General features: G+C 43.4%; 1 protein-coding gene across 2 annotated transcripts in view; it reads right to left on the bottom strand.

Annotated features, from left to right (window-relative positions):
• Window positions 1-296: 296 nt before the first annotated feature.
• The window catches only part of N4BP1 (NEDD4 binding protein 1), a 48,542-nt gene continuing 24,116 nt past the window's right edge, over window positions 297-24,722 (bottom strand). Inside the window, exons 2-7 of one of the 2 annotated variants that reach the window (XM_013052076.2) lie at window positions 20,293-21,983; window positions 13,210-13,340; window positions 11,556-11,652; window positions 8,744-8,851; window positions 6,714-6,821; window positions 297-5,099 (exon numbers count right to left, since the gene is read on the bottom strand). In XM_013052076.2, the coding sequence (XP_012907530.2) occupies window positions 4,742-5,099; window positions 6,714-6,821; window positions 8,744-8,851; window positions 11,556-11,652; window positions 13,210-13,340; window positions 20,293-21,983 (2,493 nt within the window). In that variant the 3' untranslated portion in view covers window positions 297-4,741. The remainder of the gene's footprint in view (window positions 5,100-6,713; window positions 6,822-8,743; window positions 8,852-11,555; window positions 11,653-13,209; window positions 13,341-20,292; window positions 21,984-24,722) is intronic. The other variant, XM_045076031.1, reaches the window with a different exon arrangement.

Here is a 24,722-nt window from a genome sequence, read left to right on the forward strand (position 1 = left end):
CACCAGCAGGGGGAGAACCCAAGGAGTGGCTCTGACTTGCCTAGCTTGGGCCAGGTATCTGCCCCGGCCCATCTGTGGGCAGAAGTGAGCATGCGGCAGGGCTCAGCCTGTCCCGTGCTGACCCCTGGGACGCGAGGTGTTTTGGGAGCCTTGGAGAGAAGGGGAAAGCCAGGCAAGTACCTCCCCCAACCCTCGCGGTCTACCACAGCGGAGTATGGATTCCTTGGTGCAAATGCCGACAGTGTGACTTCTGAAGTCTTACGGCTGCCACGTACCACATCAAGAAGACACTGTTGTCCAGTTCAATTGAGCAGACGTTTATTGAGCACCTATTAAGTGCAAGGCACTGTGATAGGTGCCATGGGAAATACAAAGAGTGAACACAGAGGGTCCCTGCCCGCGAGGAGCTCACAGTCTAGAAACGGAGGTGAAACACAGTACACAATTAGCTGCGGTGACACCAGCCAGCGCGGCAAGTGCCGAAAGCCAGACACAAGTGCTGTGGGTCACAGAGCGCCATGGCGTTGCTTCTGGTCAGAAGCTTGGGCAAGGGTACAAAGAGGATGCAGGCTGGGCCTTTGCAGGGGAAGCCATTTGGGAGAAAGGACATCTCCAGCAGAGCAAAGAGGTGCACGCGGAAGCAGGAGCCCACAGGGAACTGAGGAAATGTGTGTGGGCTGCAGCAAGCGTCCGGGGAAGGGCTATTCCAAGTGGGGCAGTCACACGTGGCCACGAGGGGGATGGCACAGATACTACACTCCGGAGCGCTGAGCTTGGTGCTCTGGTCGCGAGGCACTGAAGCACTGAACAGAGATGAGGTTGTGACCCGTGGTGTGGTTCTGCCGGATAGAGCTGCGAGCACTGTGGAGTCTGGGAGGGAGAGGTGAGCTGACTGGTCAGGGACCGTCACCCATAGGGAGACCATGAGAGCATGACTGGTGGGCACCGTCAGGCCATGGACAAGGGTTGATGGAGGGGACTTTGTGGCAGGGTGGAGTGGGGGTGGAGAGCAAGGGACAGATGTAGGCAGGGGGTCTGCGGGCGGAGTGTGAGGCCGGCATAGGGCTTCCAGGTGAGCTAGAAACATGCTCCTGCAGGGGAGGCCTAGAGGTGGGACTAGAAGTCGATGCCCTGGATGGGGGGGGGGGGGACACTCTGAGCTGGAGAAGTTAGGGAGGAGGAAGGCTGAAGTCAGTGAGCCCTAAGGGTGAGTGCACTTTCTTGCCATGTGGTCCCCGGATAGCCTGCGTGGGACACACCCAGGGAGCTTGACGAAATCTTCAATTTCCATGCTTTACTCCCGGGCCACCGAATAAGGGCCACCGAGTATAAGAGCTCTGGGGGCCGGCTTTGCCCGGTAATCACAATTTTTGGTAAGAGCTGCCCTCCCCACCCCACCATGAATTCCATGGCTGGTCCAAAATTTGAGAACCACCTGTCAAGAAAGAAAAGGGTCTCAAGGCCTGGCCTTTCAGTAAAAGAAGGGAAAGGCATGAAGAACATTTGGGAGGGAAATTTCAGAAAATGGGGAAAAATAAGGGCAATAGTATCAAATATTCTGGTCACTGATGTGGACGCGAAGACGGAAGATTAAGAAAAGGCCTCTGAATTTGGCAATTACGTGGTCCCTGGGACTTTTTCTAGACTACTTCCATGTGGGGGGATGAAGGCCAAGTTTGCCAAACAGGAAGTGAAGAGCGGAAAGGTGAGGGGGAGCAGCAGTGCCTGGAGAGGATTCTGAGGTCAGGCGATGTTCTTACAGGATCTCAACTGTAGTAACGGGGAGCACCGGGGAGGTAGATGGTAGATCATGAAGAAACAAACGGCATGAGGCAGAGGGGCCGCCGGAACAGACCACGGGGAGGAGAGGAGAGGAGAGGGACACAGGGAGGACATGGCAGTGCTGGTGGAGAGCTACAAGCAGGAAGGCCACGTCTCGGAGGTGCCTGGAGGGGAGCAGGCTGGAGCTGAGGGAGAAGGGTGCCCAGGCCCACACTCAGGAGGCCCAGTGCCGGGGGCATTTCCCGTGATGGAGAAGGGTACCTGGGAGCATGGCTTTCTCCGTGAATCCTATTCCACAAGTGCCACAACGAACCTAAGGAAGCAAGACCGACCCTCGCCCTCCTCTCAGAGACCAAACGCTGCAACAGGCCTGAGTCCCTGGCGACTCTGCCAAGCCACAGCTGAGCCTGCCAGACAAAGCTGACCCGCCATCCAGGATGGCTGAGATGCCTTCCCACGGTCTTCGAGCCCTCGGCCTACGAGGTCTCAAACACAGGCTACCGTACAGAACGGTCAAACAAGGTTTTTTTTTTTTTTTTCTCCCAGAGAAGGCAGCAGGGGCCTGGGGCAGAAGCTAAGTCCGGGAATCATCCCGTATCACCATTTACTTAATTCTCGAACCCTGGACAACCACTGTCAGAGGAGCAGACGCCTGTCTCCTGAATGAGTTGGCATCCCCTGCCCTGCCACCTCCTTCTAGGAAGGCCAGGAAGTGCAGGATGCGGAGCCTCGGCACAGGCTGCCCGAGGAGCTGCCGAGCGAGGAAGCACTGCTGCCGACACCACCGCGGCGGTTCAGAAATCAACCACTGGGGGCAGACCGTCAAGCAGCATTTGAGGAGCGTCAACACTCAGCCTAGTATAAGAGAAAGCTGAGAACAAGTAATGACTTTTTTTTTTAATGGTTTGAAAATTGGGTTTTTAAATTTTCAAGTTTCAGAAAGAACTGTGACTTTTGTGTTATGTTGTAATTTATCAAGGCAGGTAACTGACCCACTTAATTTCCTGCATCTTTCCTTCCTATACCCTAGAAAGAAGAAAGGGGCAGGTAGAGCCCTCAGAAACAATACTAAAAATAGAGAGGCTTAGATAACCCAAAGGTCAAGGGTCAAGTCACTTCTGGAGCCTAGGAAACTCTGCAACCCCCAGTCTAGCCAGCCCCACCTGGTGTCACTTGAGGCCCAGTCCCCTTCCAGGAAGACCTGTGTGGCTAAGTCTGGGCCAGTAAGGTTTACCGCTGAGTCCTTCTCTGCAAATAGGAGAAATACTGGATTGGGAAGGCTGTCAGACCAAACCTCAAGCCAGATCAGAGTCTGTGTGAGACAGCCCTAGCCCTCACACGTCTGCCACACTTTTATAAACCACGAGTTCTGAAGCTGAGGCACGGGGCTGTGACTGCATCACTTCCTGCCCGCCCCAAGTCTCCTACCTCCAAACCCACAGCTGGTGGGTGACTCTGGCCACCTGCCCCAAAGCAGCAGCTGACAACCAGATCCCCATTAGGAGGCATCTTAAAGGCAACTAGAGAGAAAACATGATTGAAAAATACAAGTCCAGCCACCTGGAGGACTCTGAATTCATCCCCTGAGGGAAGCAAGGGTCGTACACACCGGGAGGGAGGCTCCTGGGGAGGTATCAGCTCTGCTCGTGGCCAACAAAGTCCCTTCACCATGAAGAAAAGACTGGCCCCGAGTCCGCAGCAGCTGTTTCTGGGGACTGGGAGGGGCACGACCCACAGGGCAGACACAAAACTGACTGTGAGCAGCCAGGGAAGAGAAAGGTAGAAAATACCAAGCCCTTTGAAAGTCCAGAGAACAGCAAAGATGTTACGTATAATTACCCAGGAAAAGAACTTCACTGACACAGAATCTGAGCACTGAAAACACAATACTGAGATACCAATGCTGAGACAGACTCACTGGAAGGACAGCTGAGAACACTAAAAAGACAAATCCAGGAGAAATAAATAAGGGGCTGAGCCCCCACGGCAGCTACTAATGCTATTTATTGGCTTGGGTCATTCTTGAGAATAGAAAATCACTTTTTGGCAAAGCTGAACGAACTTCGCATGGAGGTTGTGGACACAAAACTGTATGTAACAATGGGGCTCTTCATGGAATTTCCTCACATCCCACTATTATTTTCAGAGGCTAAGACATGACTTCTACTCAACAGTGAGGTCTCAGCCTGGTGAGCGTGTCAGAGTACTGGACAAAGAGTCTGGTCCCTGCCCAGCTGCTCCACAGCTGTGGACCTGGGCTGTGTGGACGCAAGCATGCTGAGCCTCAGTTCCCTCTTCTGCTGGGGGCAGGGGAAGTAGGGTGGGACTCCATGAATTCTAGAATCTCTTCTTGCCCTGACATTCTGGGAGTCTGTCTGTGCCCTGGTCATTAACAATGGCTAGGCACAGGTGCCATCTAGTGGCACCTCCTGCCCCCTCTCACAAATGGCTCCAACAAAAGACTCACAGGAGCAAAACCTACTCCTATGACTCTAATTCAGGGGTGAGGGCAGAGGAGGCTGGGGGTGGTGAGCACACTTCATGTTAGTGGACGTTACATAGTCATCTCAAGAAAATATACTTTAAGAGGTCTTGCTTTCCCTAAGAAAGCAACTCTTTTTTTTTTTTATTTAGAAAGGCTAATCATATCCATTTGTCAATATTTTCAGCTTTAAGGAAAATAGTTTAAAAAACATAAAAATGTAAATACACTCAAGAGTAACTGCTATTAAACAGTTCTGAACAGGCAGAAAATGTACTTTCCTTTTACAGAAAATGTTAAATCTGTAATAGCAGCATAATTTATATATAGAAAAAGCTGGTTTTGAAAACCCAGATTTTTTTATACACAAAACATCTGTTTTCTATATACTACAACAGTATTTCCACTGGGAAATCGGTCTCTTCACATTATGTCGCTTCCTGCTGCCACGTGCAGACACGAGCTAGAGTGTGACCTTCAGTCCAAAACCATGGCAGACAGTGCGTTCAGGTCTTTCATGTACGGATGGGCCGCCAGTATCTGGTCAATTTTCAGTCTTTGCTCTGAGTCAGGGAAGATCTTCAGAAGGGCTTCCCTCAACTCGCTGGTTTCCGCAGGAGACCTCTGCGCCGGCATGGGCACACTCTGCTGCATACCGGGAAGGTTTGGCAGAACTGGAAAGCGGGGTTGCTGAGGAAGCCAGTGGCTGGGCGGGGTGCCCTGAATCCGGGCGGGAGGCTGGTGACTGGTGCTGGCTGCCTGGGTGCCGGGGACTCTGAAGCTGGGGTCAAACATGCCCACATTTGGCAAGGCATTGAGTAGGGGCTGCATATCTCTGTGAACAGAATGAGTCTGGTGAGTTGGGTTAGAAAAGATGAGAAAGCTGTCAAAAATGACCTGCTGCTGACCTGGAGGCGGTACTGCTCCATGACCTTTGAAGGCAAGCTGCCCACAGACGGGTCCACGGGGGTGACGCCTGTAACACCCCTGACTGGTCACGACGGTGAGTGATAGCTCTTCATGAGCTACCCCACCATCCCAGATTTACAGCTATGAGAACTGACCCCAGCCAACTGTTGGCTCTAAGCCTGAGTTTCTCCTGAGGACTCTAATTTTGTGTGGGGGCCCTGGATGAAAGGGCTTAGAAAAAGGGACTCCTTTGGGGCGAGGCAGCCATTTCCGATTCCTGCAGTCTCCACCCCTCCCCCATCACCAGTCTGGGCGAGGTGCTGGTGCCCACACCTGCATGTTCTCTGGGCATGTGTGTGTGTGTGAAAAGGGCATTTGTCTCATTAAGCAGCTTCCCAGGTGACTCGGACTTGCAGCCAAGAAATGAGGCCGGCTGAACACTTTTCCCAACTTCAAAAGCTAGAGCCTCTGTGAGGGGTTATTATTAACTTCTTACTCGATTAGTTAACACACTATAAAGAACGATTAAGTGTGCAGGCAGGACAGACCCTGCTGCCAAGCTGCTCAGGTGTGGAAGGAGTCAGAGAACTCTTTTCGGGTAGTCTGATCCATGGGCCCCGATGCCTGCGCACAGGCCCCAGGTCTTAAAAGCCCAGCAGCGATGCAACAACACTCAGCCTATGTTAAAATGGCTGCTATTCCCTTGGTGTAAGGAGAGGAGCAGAACCTTGGGAAGTAAGCCCTCATCTGTGTAATAAAACCCAAAGGCTCAAAAGAGAAATGATTTCTCAGACCAGGGAACTGAAATTACACTGGTCTCCTCTGTAGAAGTACCTCTCTGTGAACTACCCCCAAATCCAAAGCTAGAACTCCAAAGGGATCTGGTTATAAATAAAAAAAGATCAGCTGTCACCGGCCCATACTATCTGCCAGCTGGGCACACAGAATACTTTAGTTAACAATGCCCATTACTTGAGAATTCTGAAAACAGAAACAGCCACTAGCAACATTATCTTTAAAAAAACAAAACAAAAACCGAAACTACAATAAAGAAAACCCACATTATCAAATCAATTTCAGAAGAATATGAAATACCGGCTTCTCCTTTCAGTTGAGATAAAGAGTTCCCCAGGTAGTGATTCCTGAATAGTAAGTAAATTAACAGCAGCATAACAACTTAAAAAAGCAAATGATTTTGGAAAATGAATATAAAAGAATATTCACACGTCAAAACGAACCTAAGTGGCATTTGCTAATAAGTGACTGCCAGCAAAATCTGTGGTCTTTTAAGACCTGTCCTAGGATTAAATTAAATTAAATCCTGTCCTAGGATTAAAACCAAAAGGATCACAAACGAAGAACTGGTCTTTTAAGGTGAGTGTTTGATTAGCTTTTCAAATATACTACATCAGCGACAAGTATAAGGCTAATAAAAATTTCAAAAGTGCCATCTTTAGTCCTTCAGAGACATCACTTACACTAAAGCACAAAGAAGTGAAACAAGTCTGTAAATACAAAACAGTGTGAAAAAAACAAATACCTAAGGAAGACTTCCTTCCGAAGAAAGTCTTCTAATCGAGGTCCACTTCTTCCCAGAGGGTCATCAGGAACCATAAATATATCCCCAACGAAGGTATATTGAAGCAATCTACAACAGAGTATGATTACAATGCTGGAGAAAACATGAAGCTTTTACTGCTGCAGGAATTGAGAAGAAAGTAGCAGTGGCCACCTAATTCCAAGGCAACAGTCACCTATAAAATTACAAGGCTGCTTAATTGCCTAATGGAAAAAAACAACCAAGTTAAACCACCTGAATTTCTCTTTTGGATATAAATTCAATAAAGTAACAAACTTTAATCAGTTGGCCCTCACATTTCTTAATGAGACTTGCAGACTTTTTTTAATCTGGGCTTTTGGAAGCAGCTTCTTCTCCTAATACAACTTTGAAAACAAGATTTAAAGACTGTCAGCTTGGGACACAGCAGGTGCACAACAAAGGTTTTACTTTTGTTTTGAATAGTTGTGTCTACAGGCAAACCCACTGAAGATAACCTCTTAAAACAACAGAACAATATGATCTACAAGGAAAGAAAATCTAAGATCAGTTCAGTATGATTTAGTAAGTCTGGGCAAGATATAAGAAAGAAAAGAAGGCCAAGTGCTTGTGTTGGTTGTCTAGACCTCAGTAAACGCCTTGTTTTGTGAGTTCTGAAGGCAATGGGTTGGTGTACAAACATGAGTCCTGATTGCACTTAGACCACACAGAGGAGTGTCCAGTAAATACTGACAATGAGTCCAGGGCAAAGATCCAACAGAAACATGTCCTCGAAGATTGATGGCTTATTAAGTGTGCCCAGAAGGTCAAAGACCAATTTTCAGTTCAGCTCTCATGAACAGCTTATTAACAGCATGTGAGTCAAAATGAATAGAGTATTTATCTCACACCTGGACATTTTACAGTAAAGAATTATTTTCCGGGGTGCCTGGATGGCTCAGTGGGTTAAGCCGCTGCCTTTGGCCCGGGTCATGATCCCGGGGTCCTGGGATCGAGCCCCACGTTGGGCTGTCTGCTCTGCGGGGAGCCTGCTTCCTCTTCTCTCTCTCTCTGCCTGCCTCTCTGCCTACTTGTGATCTTAAAAAAAAAAAAAAAGAATTATTTTCCAAAATCCTCTAATGATTTAGCAAAATACAAATATCAGATAAGGGGCAACTGTGAAACCCCAACAGAGGTAAATACCCAGTTGTAGCTGTTACACACTACTACTAACACACAGCTTGAGGTATGCTGATCTACGTTTTTAGATTTGTGGCATATGGGCCTCCTCCGGGGCACCATCACAGATTGGTGCTGTTAGGTAACTTGATCAGATGATGCCTGTTAACGAGAAGTCCTGGAACCCAGTGTTTACTGATCTTCAGGCAGGCGGACACATTCAGAGTACCATCACAAATAAAACACATCTGTGAATGCTCTACTCTTGAGTTTTTTCTGGATGATAATCAAACATAGTTCCAATGTACATGATTTAACATTGTGGTAAAGGGTCAAGAAAGGCATCACAGATTAAAAAGCACAAATATTCTTCCCACTCCCAAGAAGTAAAAACTCAACCAGCAGGTTGATTTTGGTCCCGACCTCTTGCTGGAATCACAGCTGTCATTAAATCCAACCTTCGTATTTCATGGTTGGTCAAGTACGGATGCCCAGTGAGTTGCCGAAGTCTCCCCTGCCATCCAGGGCAAGGCTAAGGTAGGGGCCACTTCTGCTCCACTACACTGTTAACAAGAGTTAACCACACCATAAACATGGGCCTCTTGCCTCCTGTCAGGGAACACCGATCTTTCAAAGACACCCAGCAGCCACCACAGCATGCCTATACATCCCCTGCTGGTTTTGTGGCTTTGTACTGGGAACCCCACTTATCTAGAGGGACCAGCCATAGTATGGGGTGAGGATTATTCTTATTTCCCTAGACTGCTTTCTGCAAGGGCCAAGGTGGACACGAAACAAAACCGAACAATGAACAACAAAAAACACTTTACCAAAGACAAAGAAGAAAATATTACCTTTTTGTAATAATTTCTCTCCAAGAGAGTGACTCAGTCACAAATTCTCTGAAGTTATCATTTGTTACAATTATGCCACCAGTTTTGTCCGCTAAGTGTAGTAGAAACCTATAGTAATATAAGAGGTTAAAATGGGCAAGCAGGCATTCCTGGCTTATAGAAGCTATGTTATAAGAAAACAGAAGGATTTCCTCTTCATAGGAAAATCACCAAAGAATTTAACTATGGCTAGGAGGTAGAAAAGTTAAGTCCTTGTCAGCTGACGATCAATCTGAAATACTGAATACTTCTGAAATTATTAGTGTGATTATAATGAAGGTCTGGTTTTCATACAATATTATTTTCTTTTTAAAAATGATCTCAACCATGATTTACACATTTTTTCTAGAAAAGTTGTATTATCAACAGATAGCGATCATCAGATGATCCACAAGGACTAAAGTTGAGAATAAATTCGAGCTGACAAGCCTGTGAAATCACTATTCAAGTTTTGGTTGCTAAGCTACAGTACTCTGGTTCTGAGGTTAGCTGCTTGGTACAATCAGCCTTGCATTAAAAAAACAAAAACCCACAGGTTCACATCTTCTGCTTGGACTTGTGATGTCTAGAACTATTATTGTGTTTAGCCCAAGTTAGAGATTCACTCAAATGCCATTTATGAGAAGCTGCGCTGGTGAAAAGGAAGGGCAAGAATTCAATATTGAGAATTCTATTTCATTGCGGCAGATTACTCATGCTCAAACCCTCTTAATGAGAGATTTGTGAGGATAATAATGTTGAGTTTTATCCCTCAGTCAGGGGGACCGCATGTGTCTAAGGCAATGCAGACAAAGACAACAAACAATACATTAAGAGAATCACTAGAACGGAAGGTGCGAACAACTGCTTTTCTTAGTGAGAGTAAGAACTTCAAAGGAATTAAAAAACAAGCCTCATTAGTTTCAGAAGTCTTAGGATGCCTTGGAAAGTATGAATACACATTTTGATTTATTATTGAATACTTTATAAACTACTCCTAGCTGGCATGAATTGTAAGCGATGAGGTTCACTCATAGGTATTAACGAAAGTAGTTAAGGCTTCTGAGTGCATGTACTATGAATCAAGACACAGATCCACGTCTGCTAAAAACCCAGAGTCATAATAATAAGCACAAGCTTATTTAGTCTGCATACTTGCACAGGACTTCAAATTCTGCAGGTGTGCAGCTACAGTGTTAGAGATCTGAAGGCTCTTTACGAGCCCCGCAGCCCACCTGACCCTCCACCCGAGCACTGCAGGGTCTGAGGCCAGTACCACGGAACCGGAGTGGGACCTGGTCTCCCAGCACTTCCTCACCCCTGCCCCACCCGACGTGCTCTCCTCTTCCACTTCCTCTCATGCTATTCTCTCCTATCAACTCTGATTCTTCCCATCTGATCTGGCCTCTCATTCCAGCCTAGAGAAGGACAAGGGGCTGTCAGTGAGAAGGCCTCTGAACCTTTTGCTTAAGGAACGTCTGCTGTCATCCCTAGTCTCTCCCCCAACTCCCTACTGCCGGGCTCCCCTCTTTGCATCTCTCACCCATCTGACTATCACTCACTAGTCTGGGTTACGAGCTAAACACGGTCTGCAATGTAGGGGGACCACTTTGGTGGAATACTGAGGCAAAACCACCAGCACACTCTAAGTGCTTCAGGCCAGAATGCCATAAAGGGGATGAATGCACGAGTGGAAAGAACAAGAGGCCACTACTTAAGTTCCCAGATACTGGCAGGGTTGCTACTACTGAATTTACTCCAAAGAGGAAGGTTTGAAAAAAAACTGGCTGTCACGCCACTGGTCATGTTTGGGACCTTCTCTTATTCAACCACAAGAACCCACCCCACCTTATTTATTTGTGTGCCTTCTTTAGATCACAAGCTCCTTACAGCAGGACATGTGTCTGAAGCACATGTCCCCAGAGCCTAGCTCTGGGCATTGTACTTGGTTTGGTGCTCAGTAAGACTGCTAGAAAAAATGTAAAAGGTGCGGATTAAAGCCTATTGTCTCCAATGCACTAACACCTGCTTTCTGAGTGACCCATCAACCTAAGAAATGCAGCTTACTCTTATCACACTTTGCGTCAGCTGAGACCATCTTTTATTACGTGGAAGAAATACTGAGGGCTCAGGTATGGCAATGACAAACTAAGTCACTGGCCAAAATCAACCAGGAGGAGATGAATCATGTTTGAAAAGCATTCTTGGGGCTGACACCCTAAGACAAGACAAACTTTACTCAAACATTACTTTTAGTATGCATCAAAAAAGAGAACTCTGGGACGCCTGGGTGGCTCAGTTGGTTAAGCGGCTGCCTTTGACTCAGGTCATGATCCCAGCGTCCTGGGATCGAGTCCCACGTCGGGCTCCTTGCTCGGCAGGGAGCCTGCTTCTCCCTTTGCCTCTAGCCTGCCACTCTGTCTGCCTGTGCTTGCGCTCTCTCTCTAACAAATAAATGAAATCTTTAAAAAAAAAAAAAGAGAACTCAATGTCTGCTTTTACTTACGGATTCTCAGTTATGTTTTATTAAGAATACAAACAAGCATATAAACAAACATTCTAACCAACAGACTTTAAGATAATGTTCCTAAACCCATATAACAAAAAAATAATAATAACCCACTGAGTGACTATATAACCTTAATGACCATAAACATTAAAATTCTCAAACCCCTGGATCTTTTAAGCCCTTTATGCATGGGGGTCCAAGAGCACCATGAACTGTCCAGTGGAACAGGCAGTGGGCTCCTCAGCACCCCTCACCCATCTCAGGAAGGAAAACAGCCTTTCGTACCTGTCATCATGAGAAGCAATTCTTTCTCCAAAGACCATCCGGGCAGGAGTTAAAGATAATATTCCAAGCTCCTGGAGCTGAGTTAAGAAGTGCTGTTCTGTTCATGGAATAAGTTGAATACACATTCAGAAAAAGGCTCTCTTCCCAGATGTTCAAATAAATGAAACTACCCCCAAATGTTTCACTTGGAGAGTTAGGGAAAGCTTTACTGAATCAAGAAGACTCAATGTACTAACTCACTGGGTAGGAAAAAAAAAGTAAAAAAATAAAAAACAAGGAATATACACAACTAAGGCAAATATAATGTAAAAATTGACCTTAGCTATTTTTTAAATACAAAAAAGTTCAACTCATTTGCTCCTGAAATTAAGAGTAGGCCATAAACCTGTATTTAATGTATCCTACCATCCAGGAATTTTTCACACTCCTATCACAATCAGTAGAACAGACAGACTGACGACACAAGTTCCAGAGAGAGGGTTGGGGTGGGACAGGAAACAGGGTTGGAAGCAGAGGTGTGGCAGGGACACGAGGCTCTGCCCCATCCCAAGGAAGGCCTTGGGACCCATTCCAAGAGTCTGTCAAAATATCCCTCTAGCTGGCATTGTATCCAACCGCTCTCAGTTATCTGCATGAACCTTTACTGACTTTCATGACACAGAAGAAAAGAGGGTCAAAGCCAAACTAGAAAACCAGTCAATGGGCAAAAAGCACTAAACTTTGCTCGGTGTGAGAGAGTATCCCCTGCAACAGTACTCACTGCTGGCTTAGACCAAAATACTATCCCCCTCCCCGGCCCTGGCCACTGTTTTACTGCCCTAGGGATGCACAGCATGGAGGGCTCACAGGAGGGATCACAAGATGCCCTCACAGATCCTACTGCAAAAAATCAGTGGCTCTGCCTTAGTCCTCAAGCACGCTCAGTTAAGACAAATATGCTCTCCTAAATGAGAGAAGTTGGGATACTTGAGAAATGTGTGGTCGTACCATTTCCACCTCAACAGTGACTAAGTTTCACTTCCTGTTCAAATGCTGGGTGAGCTCTGTACTCACTCTTTCTCTTCCCAATCTACCTTTTGTGTCGAGGCCCGCTGCTGTGGTAAGCTGTCTGACACAGACTGAACACTCCTCCTACCGTGACCTAAGAAACAACCTTAGGTTTCTCTGGGCTGCTGCACGATTCACTAAGTTCAAAGCTCTGTATGTGGCCTGCAGTCAACAGCACCACACGATTAACATATATAATTTATGTTAAGTTATTAAACAGACTGCTCAAAAAACACTCTCTATGGGGGTTCCCAAATTTATCAAGTGACCATTTTAAAAAAGACCGTTTAAGGAGGCAGAAGCCCAGACTAAAGGAAAGATAGATTTAACCTCGTTTTCAGAAAGTTGGGAAAATTTTTGTATGTTTAAAGAACTCTAACATAACTTTCCATATAAACAACTATGTTAACTTTCCATCCTTTCCCTAAGTACTTCTTATGCTGTAACACACTCCACCTAATGTTCTACTGGGCGCAACAGATTTACCATTTTGCTTTAAAAGCTGCTAAGGCACATGGCTCTGCTCTAAGTAGCATGTGTTGCAAATATAAGCCAACTCGTTAAACATCTAGAAAAGGAGAAATCTGGAAGGATCAGTTTGCCTTACCTGTGACATTAGGATCACGCCTTGTTCTCCACTGTGGGACAAATACAGTGATGTTTCTGTTGCCAAGCTTCCAAAAATATTCAACTGCAATTGCAATTCCACGACAAGAAAAGAACTTTTTCAGACCATGGCTAGAAGAGAACAAAATTTATTTCAGCTTAAAGTATGTTAAGTTTCATCATGAAAAAGTGAAAAGGTGAACTCCATATATAACAAAAACAATTGCAACAAAATTCCCTGTAATACTCTTTTATATTCTTTGGCACCAAATCGCATAGTTTATTACTTTACAAAGCCAAGACAGAAGACTTTGCATGAGATGTGATTCTTAATAGCTTTATCATTTTTCTTGTACTTTGTTCAATCTAATTGAACATGCTATTGGGATAGAAGGCAGTTTGAGCTTCATCGTAATACTTGTTTATTGCACTTTTTATTCTGTTTTTGCTCTCTTTAGAGAGCCCATTCCAAAAAGTCCTGCCTGGTCATTTGACCTCTAAGAGCATTTTACACATTTTATTAAGAAACTTGTTGTTGGGGGCACTGGAGTGGCTCAGTCGGTTAGGCATCTGCCTTCACTTCAGGTCATGATCCCAACATTCTGGGATTGCTTCTCCCTCTCCCTCTCCCTCTGCTGCTCCCCCTGCTTATGCTCTCTCCCTCTCTCTCTAATAAATAAAATCTTAAAGAAAAAAAGAAACTTGCTGCTGAAGCAAGATGCCTCCAGCTCCAGGGCTCCATACCCTTTCTAGGGAACTGTGAAACCTACTCAGTTTGCAGCTTCCCAGAGATAAATTGAGGACACAATTCCAGTGGAACTAACTGGAGGCCACGGCAGATGCTTTTACTGAAGGAAACAGAAAGTGTGGGGAGCAGATGCAAACAAACAATGAACTGTATAGAATGTAAGTCAGGATACGATTTTCTGTAAAGGACCAGATAGGCCTTGTAGGCCATATGGTCTCTGCTGCTCCACTCGAGTCTGCCAACTGGAAATGAATGAGGGTGGCTGTGTTCTTTATTTACAAAAACAGGTGGTAGCCAGATTTGGCCCACAGTTTGCAACCCCTGGTATAGTGGATTAAAAACTAACCCCACCCAAAAATGTGGTAACAAGTTTCAAAAGAAACGAGAAAAAATATTTAAACTGTATTTTCCCATAGTTAAGTAAAAGTGGAGATTTTTAAAAAAGGAGGGTTTTCAAAGTTTGACATTTTGTTGGTGGTGATCCATTTTCTAACCATGAATATTAGAAAGAAAGAAAAAAACAAAAACCTCAAACCCCCAAACTGTGAAGCTACAGTTTATGAAATGAGCATAATCTATCTTTACTATTTCAATAGTTACTTAGGTTCTAGTGACAGGAAATCCTGCATCTTCAGTCCTGTCTTCTCTTCATGTCTAGTGTCTCCATATCAAAACCAAAATTCCATCACTTAGAAGTCCTGCCACCTCAGGCATAATGTGTCCCAAGTCAACCCCATGCTCTCCTAATTCCCATACCTCCTCAAACTCCAGTGAGACCCTGAAATACAGCTGTCAGGCCTTCGATCCTGCTCAGGGTCATCAGTGGCAGCATTCCTTTCAACAAACTCAGGGCATGGCTTCAAGGTCCCCTCTATACCTCTCTAGTCAGGAGGGATCTAGCTATCACCATGCATTATCACTCTCGTTTCTGGCCAGGTGGGCTTGCCATCGCCCTCTTCCTCGGCAGTGAGCTTTCTTTTCTCTGCTATCTTTGTAGACCTTCTCTTATGCCTTCCTCCAACGCCCTAGGCACACAATTCCAGACCTTCTTCTATGACGCCATTTCTAAAAACAGGTCCTCAATCACCTCTCCTCTTTCCTGTCTTGCTATCCTATATTGTCTACCGGAATGACAGAATTTAGGAGAAGGAACGAAGTTAGATTCCTACTAGATAAAAAGAACGAAAGCCCTGAGAGCTGAGCAACTTTCCCAGGCTGCACTGCCACAGGGTGGTTGTGCTGGGATTACTCAGGCTTCCTCAGTCCTGAGCCAGTGCCCCTCCTACCACCCTACACTGGGACTGTCCCCACCTAAATCAACATTCTCACGAAGTAGAAATGGGCAGCACATTCAATAAACGTCTAACACTCAGAAGAACAGCTCAGAAACTTCTCCTTTAAGAGTCTAAAGCCCACTCTCTTCTCTGTGAGCCACAAATAAGAGACTGCACCGACATCAGCTTTGCTCCAGAAAACATATGCATGTAAACCTTCTTGATGAAGTAACTCAGCAGTGATCTGTTTATCTAAAAGCATTCAAAACATGGCAAGAATGTAGCAACAGGACATCTGCTACTGGAGAAAGGCTGGAGGTAGTTTTTGTAGGTGTCATCTTAAAAAAAAAAAAAAAAAATCTTTAAAAACCATTCTAACTGCTTAACAGCAAGAACACACCCAGAGTTAATGTCAACCACAGCCTTAACATGAAAAAAAAAAAAAAATCACACACACACACACACACAAAAACTAGCCTACTGGTTCTTAGAAAAACCAAGGAATATGTATGTTATTTAAGTCCTGAAAAGAACAATCCTTAAGAGAAATGCACTAACAAGGCTTGTAAAGTTTGGTTTATTCATCGGCTACAAATGTGTACTAACTTTTTCCCTCCCTCTAAAGCTTCTTTTGAGTGCAACAGTAGAAAGCGAGTGGAATCCAGCTCTGTCCCACGGTCCCGGGGGAAAAGGAAGGGAAATGCAAGTAGATGCAATCCCACTGCGCTATACCACGCACAAACTTACAGTGGAAGATATGGCATTTCCGGAAACATTAGCTCTGTACTAATTTCCAGGGTTATCCTTAGTGTTAAGATCAAATCACTGTGGGTACCTTGAAAAATCTTGAGAGCTGTTTTAGGAATAAAAACGGCAGTTCAAAATTCTGGTGGAAAACACATAGATTCAGCCAAAAAATGGAACTATACAAGAAAATCAAGTGCAGCCAAATTCACGTCCTCCGAGTAATACAGAAGGTCCCTGTTGCTTCCTACTTCGACTCCCCAACATCCTGGCTAGGCAGAAATGTGCCTCCTCACCTCCCTGCAGTCAAGTCAGAGGAACCTGTTGACAGGTAGACCCAGACCAACTGTCTATTTAGACTCTGAGACAAAGGGTTTACATACCGTAACTTCTCCTCTACTTCTGGGAAGGCCAAAGGTCTGGGGCTTCCAGCTCCGAATGCAGAATGAACAGATTAATAGGCCGGAGGGGCCAGGTGTGTTGGCTCTCAAGGGAGATTTAAACTCCTATTCCATGTAGTTGGAAACAAGTTACATCATCTGGTTGTTTTCCATATTATAGCAGGCATTAAACTGGAAGGAAGAATGTCCCAAGCAGAGAGGAGATGGGCAACAGATGCTTGATAAAATCTCACAGTAGTGATAGAACCAGACCATGCAATGTAGGGGAAATGGTGAAAAAACTCTTTTGGAGTTACCCCGGGAAAAGAGTCATTTCCTTCAATAGTTTCCACTAATAAAAAAAGCCATGGGACCCTGGTACATAAGACTAGCATGAAAAAAATGCAGAAAATACATAGCGCTGAAAAGTGAAGGGGCAAACCTCATCTACACGGAAAATTATCTACCCAGATAAGTCAGGTGTCCTAATGCTCAAGTTTCAAAGTGACCGAGTCTGAGTGTCATCTAGCCACCACTGTGATGTCTAGCCGTGCACCACAAACAATTTCCATTTACTCATCATTTGACTCATTCATGGTGACAAGGGGAAAAACCAAGTAGAAATATATGTAATTAGCAGCATGAAGTGGGTATTTTGGAATTTCTCACAGTGTATATGAATTGCACAGAGCACGCTGGATAGGCTAATATAATAAAGGACAGGCAGACACCCAGAGATGGGTAGGTCTGAGCTGCTCCGGAGTAGGATCAAACCAACAAATCCTATTGTTTAAGAGTTCAAATTTCCTTTTTCACTACTTCTGCACCAGTTGGGTCAAATAAGTGAGGTTTATGCTTAAACAACTCAAGACTTAAGTACCCTACATTGCCAAGGCCTGAAAATTCCAACCTCATTTTTGATGGGAGAAGGCAGGATATATGATGGCTCTGGGAGCCTATGGGCCCACATCTCCTATCTGTGAAATCTTGGAAAAGATTTTTAAGCCATTTTATGTTATAAAAGTATAGATCATTTTTATCTCACAAAATCAGTGTAAACATTACATTTTAAAAGAGAAAAGTACCTAAAACATAATAAATGTTTCAGTTTTAAGATTTCAAATATTTGCTGAAAAATGTCTCAGTTAAATTTTAATCTAAATTGATTAATGGAATAGGATGTTATAAAAGAGTGGGGAAAAGTCATTTTAACAAACCATAAGTGACTCTTAATCTCACAAAACAAACTGAGGGATGCTGGGGGGAGGGGGGTTGGGAGAAGGGGGATGGGGTTATGGACATTGGGGAGGGTATGTGCTCTGGTGAGTGCTGTGAAGTGTGTAAACCTGGCGACGATACACAGACCTGTACCCCTGGGGATAAAAATATATGTTTATTAAAAAAAATCCCAATATTTAAGTCTTTAGGTCATTCATTCAACAGAATGCTACTGAGTGCCCACCGTGTGCCAGCACCATGGACCCTGCGGTTATTTCAGTTAACAGGAGACATACAAATCACTTCTTCCACGGAATGTACAATCTAGAATCCACATTTACTATCAAAGTGATCTCAAATGAAGATCAATTTTTTTCCCAAATTTAAAAAATGTTGAGCTGAAATTTACATAATATAATCATTTGAAGTAACAATTCAGTGGCATTCAGTACATTCACAGTATTGTATAATCACCACTTAGATCTTGTTCTAAAACATTCCATCACCCCCAAATAAGACCCTGTCCTATTAAGCAGTTCCCCGCAGAATAAGAGTTAATTTTAGTTACTGATATTTTCAGATCAATCTTTATCAAGTATAAGTCTGTTATTTTTTGGATAACACATCCTTATAAATTGTTGCTTTTAAACACAGACATCTGTGAATTCAAAGAAAACTGGAATCCTCCCCAAATAATCAGCTTTTAAAAGGAAAAGTAATGAAAGTCTGCCTGTGGTTCCCCTTAGTGCACTAATTCAGTGGTTTTTCAAAAGAAATGGCACTGCACCCATGGGTGTTAGTAAATAGGTGCAAGTGTTCTGGGGTGTCATACTATGGGCAAAGCAGGAGGGACGAGATATGCAAAAAACCCTGTCATGAAAGGCACTACCACTCTAAATTCCAATTGTGACCCCTCTGAGAAATACATTAGTTACTACTCCCAAATGTTTTTAAATAGTGGCATCATCACTGCTCATTCTATGTTACTTTACATTTCTTAATCCTTCAACACCAATTTGGGAAATCTTTCCAGTTATAAAAATTGAAAAAGAATTACTATTACTCACAATCATGACCTAAATTTTATTATCACCAGTTGCTAAAGAAATCATAACAATGAGGAACTGGTGCCGGGCTTGTACTGTGGGTGACTGAAACTGCACTTTACATTTTTACTTAGATAACACTATGTGGCTGTGGGCCATTTGCTGGGTTTCCCCAACAAGAACTGCCAAAAAGCAAAGTGAAATGACAACAAACAGTATTATTTAGAAATGAAGACAAGTGTATTACGTATTTTTCCAGTCTATCTTCAAACATTAACATGGGGAATGCTGGGATTTTTCTTTCTTTCTTTTGACAGCAAAATACAGCATCAACAATTCAGTCAAAAAATAAAAAGAATCCTTATTTTAAAAAAACTGACATTAAAGTACTTAAGGATAAGATGACATATCTGAGCTTTTCTTTAAAATAACTTGGGTGAAAGGCAGTAGTGGGGGTATAGGCTCAACACGACTGGCCATGAGCTGAGAACTATTGAAGATGGGGAATCCCAAATTCAAAAATAGATTTATCCTATTACCTTTTTATGTATTTGTTTGAAAACTCAGTAAAAAATTAACAAAACAAAAATATACAGCACTTATAGAATTCCTAGGAGAGAGGTCACATACACATTTGCTAAAATTTAGAAGAGTTTCACCGTCTTAATCTGGTGTCCAGGGACATGCCCCTTTTCTTAAATGACAGCCACTTAAAACGCCAGACCTTACAGACTTCTTCAAAATCAACGGAGTGACTGATTTTGAAAACTGGAGACTTTACCTACCAGTTGTTGAAATGGCATGATAAAGGTGCCCTTTAGGACAAGGCAAAGGCAACAGATTACAGCAAGTGAAACCCAGCAGACAGAAACCTACATGAGGTCAAACAGGTGGTCCACAGCAGGGCAGAGACTCCCACTTGATCCCCTCTCCCCTTCTTAGTCACTGTATTAAACCTCCCCTTAGAGAAGAAACCCAAGCTTGCACCAGATGTATAAAATACAGACTCTTCAGAGGTTTCTAAGACAGGTTAAATAGAAATGATCTTTTAACTCCTTTTGCTAAAAGCAAATATACAAGCTTTTTGTAGCAGCAGAGGACCATGAAGAAGCTCAAACTGATGAACTTCCTTAGAAAGGAAATTGCTATCACTCTATCAACAAAGTACAACAGAAGTACAGCACATCCATTACCACTGCACTCTTGCCTAGAACCCCAACATACATAAAGAGACATGAAAATAGCATAAAGTAGCATAAAGAGAGAAAAAAATATCTTTTTGGCTTTAAGCTCCATCCTCATATTCAGAACCTAATGGAATTCATGGTATTAAGAACCTAATGATTAGAAAAAAAACAAAAAACCAGTAGCTAATGCTGTAAAAATCTCTATACTGTTATCACTGACTAGGCAATGCAAAAGTGAAGACAAATTTCCTATTATCTCTCACCCTCAGAAACTTAGGTTCAGCAAGATGAAAAGCCAAGTTTACAACTCCAGAAGATGGAATAAGAAAACTTTCCAAACAGCTGCTTCATGTTTTCTTTTTCCAGGTAAGAAAATAGATCAGCTAGACAGATGCATAGCCCAAGTTCCTTCAACTGCATGTAATTCTGAGACATTGCTTAGGGCCCTATTTACAACTATAATATAACCTGCAAATAGTGGACTTACGTAATTGCGACATTGCTCCCATCTATAACAATGTGCTTCAAATCCGTTCTCCCTGGCTCATTTTTTAATTCCAGCTTGTAGGGTACTTTCAGAGTATCTCGGAACCTTTGAACGCCAGTGACGGAGGAATCAATATGATCAGACGGTCCTGCCAACCTTGCGTCAGTAACCGAAGGTAACAGCTGGGGCAGTGGCATTGGTGGAGAAAGGGGTGGACAATTTGGCTTAGACTGGGGAGAGCTACAACACCCTGATCGGTTTTCACAGGGAGACCTCATACTACTTGGAAGTAAGGGCTCTGCTTGCTGTTGCAAACCATTTTCAGGAAAAACTGGAATTCTGGGCTGGTGACTTGAAGCTCCTCTTGAAACAAAACTGACAACTTCTTTGGGACTTGAAGGAACAACAGAGGGTGAAAGGCCATCAGTTTCAAGGTCCATGTTACAAACATAATTCTGGTTTGAACTCCAGATTTCTTGTTTCTGTTCTATTGGCACTGTTCTGAAAGTATTAATTTTGCAATTTGAGGTACATGGTTTTGATTCTTTGAATGGTAACTGAGAAAATTTTTCCACCATATTTTGCTGTGTGTGAGTTTGTGTTTTCTTTGGAGTGGAATCCGTTGTAAGCTCATTTACGCTGCTACAAACACCTTTGTTTTTGGTTCTGTTAGTCTCTGGATACACAGTACCAGGTGAAAATTCTCTGTCTTCTTGGAATCTTTTATTTTCTTTTTCAATTTCTTCTAAGAGCAATAATGGCTCAGTGGATGGCCCATACTCCCTAATGACCTTTTCAACAATTTCTTGGGAATAGCCCATGGTTTTAAAAAAGTTTACGAGGATGTTGTATTCCATTTCCTCAGTAGTGTCCTTTACATCGGGACTTAAATTTTCAGGATCAGCAGAAGAATCGGATAAGTCAATGATTACACTTCCAGCTAACGTCTTACCATCATCGAGAAGCTCCCCCTCTTGAACATTTTCCAAAGAAAACTGTTTCTTGGTATGCCTTTCTTCAGAATCAGAAAATCTCCTTTTGTGACAAATTCTGTCTTTGGATAATGTCTCTTCGTCTGGGCTTAGACCATTTACTGGAACAAAAAGTACATCTTGTGAACTAGAAAAGATCGTGTCCATTTGTTTTGTAAGCTCAGAAACAGGAGTGCCAGCTTTATTTCTTGCATCTTCCTGCAAAACAATTTCATCTCTGGAAATATTCAGCCCTGTGGCAGCATTCTGTGGAAACTCTGTTTGTTTAGAATCTCCAATTTCAATAACATCATCATCTCCCGTTTCAAAGAAATTCTCCTCACCTTGTGTGAGTGTCAAAAGCTCTTTTTTCAAGGAAGTGGGCAAAATCAACAAGTCCATTGTATAGTTGTCAGCCCGAGCTTCGACAAATTGTTTAAATTCCCTTTTCACCTCGGATTCTTTCTGACTGTTCGGTAGGTTCTCATTATTCTCAAAGAGCTTTACAAACTGCTGAATGTGACTCCTAGCCATGACTACAGCTTCGGCACTTCCTCTGATGCCAAGAAGACCAATGTCCAGAATGCAGAGATCGGCACAGGTGTCCTGAATCAAGCTTTTCAGAAACAGGCTCTGGGCCCCAACAAAAATGCAGTGCATGGCCTTGGGGTAACATTCTCTTTCTTCTAGTTCAGGTTCACAGATTCCTTTAATATATTCCTGTAAAGAGGAGTTAAGAAATTAAATTAGATCAATTTACAAAAGCTCTTTATAGCACCTATTATGTTACACATAATGACAAATGTCAAGCCGTACAAAAATCAAAAGCATGCTAATAACTTGGGGAAAAAATGCCACATTTTAAATAAAAGAGTCAAGATAAGAGATGTAAGTTGCTTAATCGTTTCTGTTGGACTTGAAAATTTTGCCTTAAAAGCCCGTGTTATCATTTTCAATAATGTATCCTGCAATATGATCTTTGGGGTATGCCCAACTGCACAGTGGGTAAGGACAAGACTGGATTTGCTTGCCACCAGGTATTTACTGATACAATGACATAATTAAGAGATAAGATAATCAAGTCAAACAGTTTACTCCAGAATAAACCTGGACTTTTGCTTTGCTACTAATGTCCTTAGTTTCCAGATAAAACAGAGATTCTGAAAGCTTTAAAAAATAAAATAAAATAAATTCCCTAGCTGGCTAGAACAATGCATAGTCTATATAATTTTATGTCTTTTTTTTTTTTTTAATTCAAAGGGCAGACTGTTTAAATGTAGATCTAAATAGAAAGAACCAGAGAGTGCTGGACAGTACTGCCCCCTCTCAGACAGAAAACCAGTTTCTAGTAAATCTGGTATTAAATAAGGCCTCAGTGAGGTAAGAAAGAGAACAGCGTTCTCCAGCCAATTAGGTTGCTCCCAGAGGCCAAAGTGTGAATGATGTGAACAATGAACACGCATGCGCACACACACTCAGGCATGGTGGGATATACTTAGTAATGTGGGCGCTGGAGTCTGTTCCTGGGCTCAAACCCCAGCTCTGGGGGTCTGGAGGCCTTGGTACAGTTCCACAGCCCCTCTAACCTCATGTCCCCACGTAGAGGAGTGAGAAGATGGTGCAATCCCAGGTGTTTTGAGGAAATTCGATGAGATAGTAAAATTCTGACGACAAGTGTCTTGTATCTAGTAAGTGCTTCCTAAATACTAACACTCCTAAATTATTAGTGCAAATTTTCTGGAAGGACATTTATAAGAAATGAGCCTGGAAACACATGACCCATACTTGACACAAAAATCAGAATGGTGCTCCCCTAAATGTTGCTACTGAAGAGCTCCGGTGAGGCTCTGCAGCCCTGCCCCTGCTGCCTGCTTGTTGTCACAGGGGTCACACAGCTTCAGGGAGAATTCATATACCAATGGGTACAAATCCCTCCGAGTAGAAACAGGAGGAAAATGTCGGAGAGGAAACATCTGATCTAAGCTGTATCATGTTCAATCACAAGATCCTCTTAGGTCCTCTGGATAAACCTGGCACGTAGGTGGGCTTGGTGGTAAAGATGGGAGATGACTGGTGCAGGACGCACGTGTGCTGGTTGTTTATGAGAGCGGTCTGCTAATTTTGCAACATGGTAACTGCGTTTAACACAAAGTATAGTAACCGAACATCCTTTTTTCCTGAATGTGTGTGCAGAGTGCTAAATACTGATGTCAGCCTCCCTGAACACGTCCAAATGGACATTTTGCTACCACTTGTTTGAAACTATGCTGCATTTAGGTTGTGTTTTGAAGTTATTTCTCTTTAAAAACATTTTTATTTTGAAATAATCATGGGTTTCCAGGAGGCTGCAAAGACAGGACATAAAGGTTCTGTGTACTCTTCGCCCAGTCCTTTCCAATCACTACGTGTATCTCACCTAATTACAGCACAGTATCAAAACCTGGGCACTCACACTGATACAGTGTGTACACAGTTCTGTGCCATTTTATCACATTCAAGCAAATACCACGTCAATCAGCGTAATGACTCCATCACCACAAAGATTACCTTCATGCCACCTGTTAGTCCTTTTTACCCCTACTTCTTCCCACACCACCCCTACCCCCAACAACTGCTCATCTGTTTTTGTCTCTATCATATTGTGACTTTAAGAATGTTACATAAATAGCATTATACAGTTTCTGCCTTTTGAGATTGGCCTTTTTCTTAAGATTTTACTTATTTATTTGATAGAGAGTGAGAGAAAGCACAAGCTGGGAGAGCAGAGCAGCAGAAGGTTCCCCATTGAGCAGGTAGCTGAATGTGGGACTCAATCCCAAGACCTTAAGATCATGACCTGAGCCAAAGGCAGACGCTTAACTGACTGAGCTGCCCAGGCCCCTCCAGATTGGCCTTTTCCACTCAACATGATGCTCTTGAAACCTACCCAAGCTGTTACATGTATCAAGCTCATTCCTTTTTATTGCTGAGTACTATTCCATGGTACAGATGAACTATGGATTTTTAACCACAATCTACTGAGTGGCATTGTGGTTGTTCCTGTTTGGAGTCACTACAAATGAAGCTACTATGAACAATTTTCATTAACAGGTTTTCATGTGAATTTAACTGTTCATTTCTCTGGGATAAATGCTGCGCCATACGGTAGGTGCATGGTTAGATTTCAAGGAACTGCCAAACTGTGCTCCAGAATAACTGTAACATTTTCCATTCCCACAATGTAGGAGATAAAGAGATCCAGTTTTTCCTCATCCTCACCAGCATTTGATAGTGCTACTATTTTTTATTTTAGCTGTTCTATTAAGAATATAGTGTATCTCGTCATGGTCTTAGTTTGTATTTCCCTAATGGCAAGTGATACTGAATATCTTTGCATGTGTTATTTGCTTTCTATTTCCCTCCTTTGCAAACTGTCCACTCAATTTTTTGGTCCTAACTGGAATATTTGGGTTTTATGTT

The sequence above is a fragment of the Mustela putorius genome, unplaced genomic scaffold, assembly GCF_011764305.1.
Source record: "Mustela putorius furo isolate JIRA1106 unplaced genomic scaffold, ASM1176430v1.1 tig00000174_pilon_pilon_pilon, whole genome shotgun sequence".
NCBI lineage: Eukaryota > Metazoa > Chordata > Mammalia > Carnivora > Mustelidae > Mustela > Mustela putorius.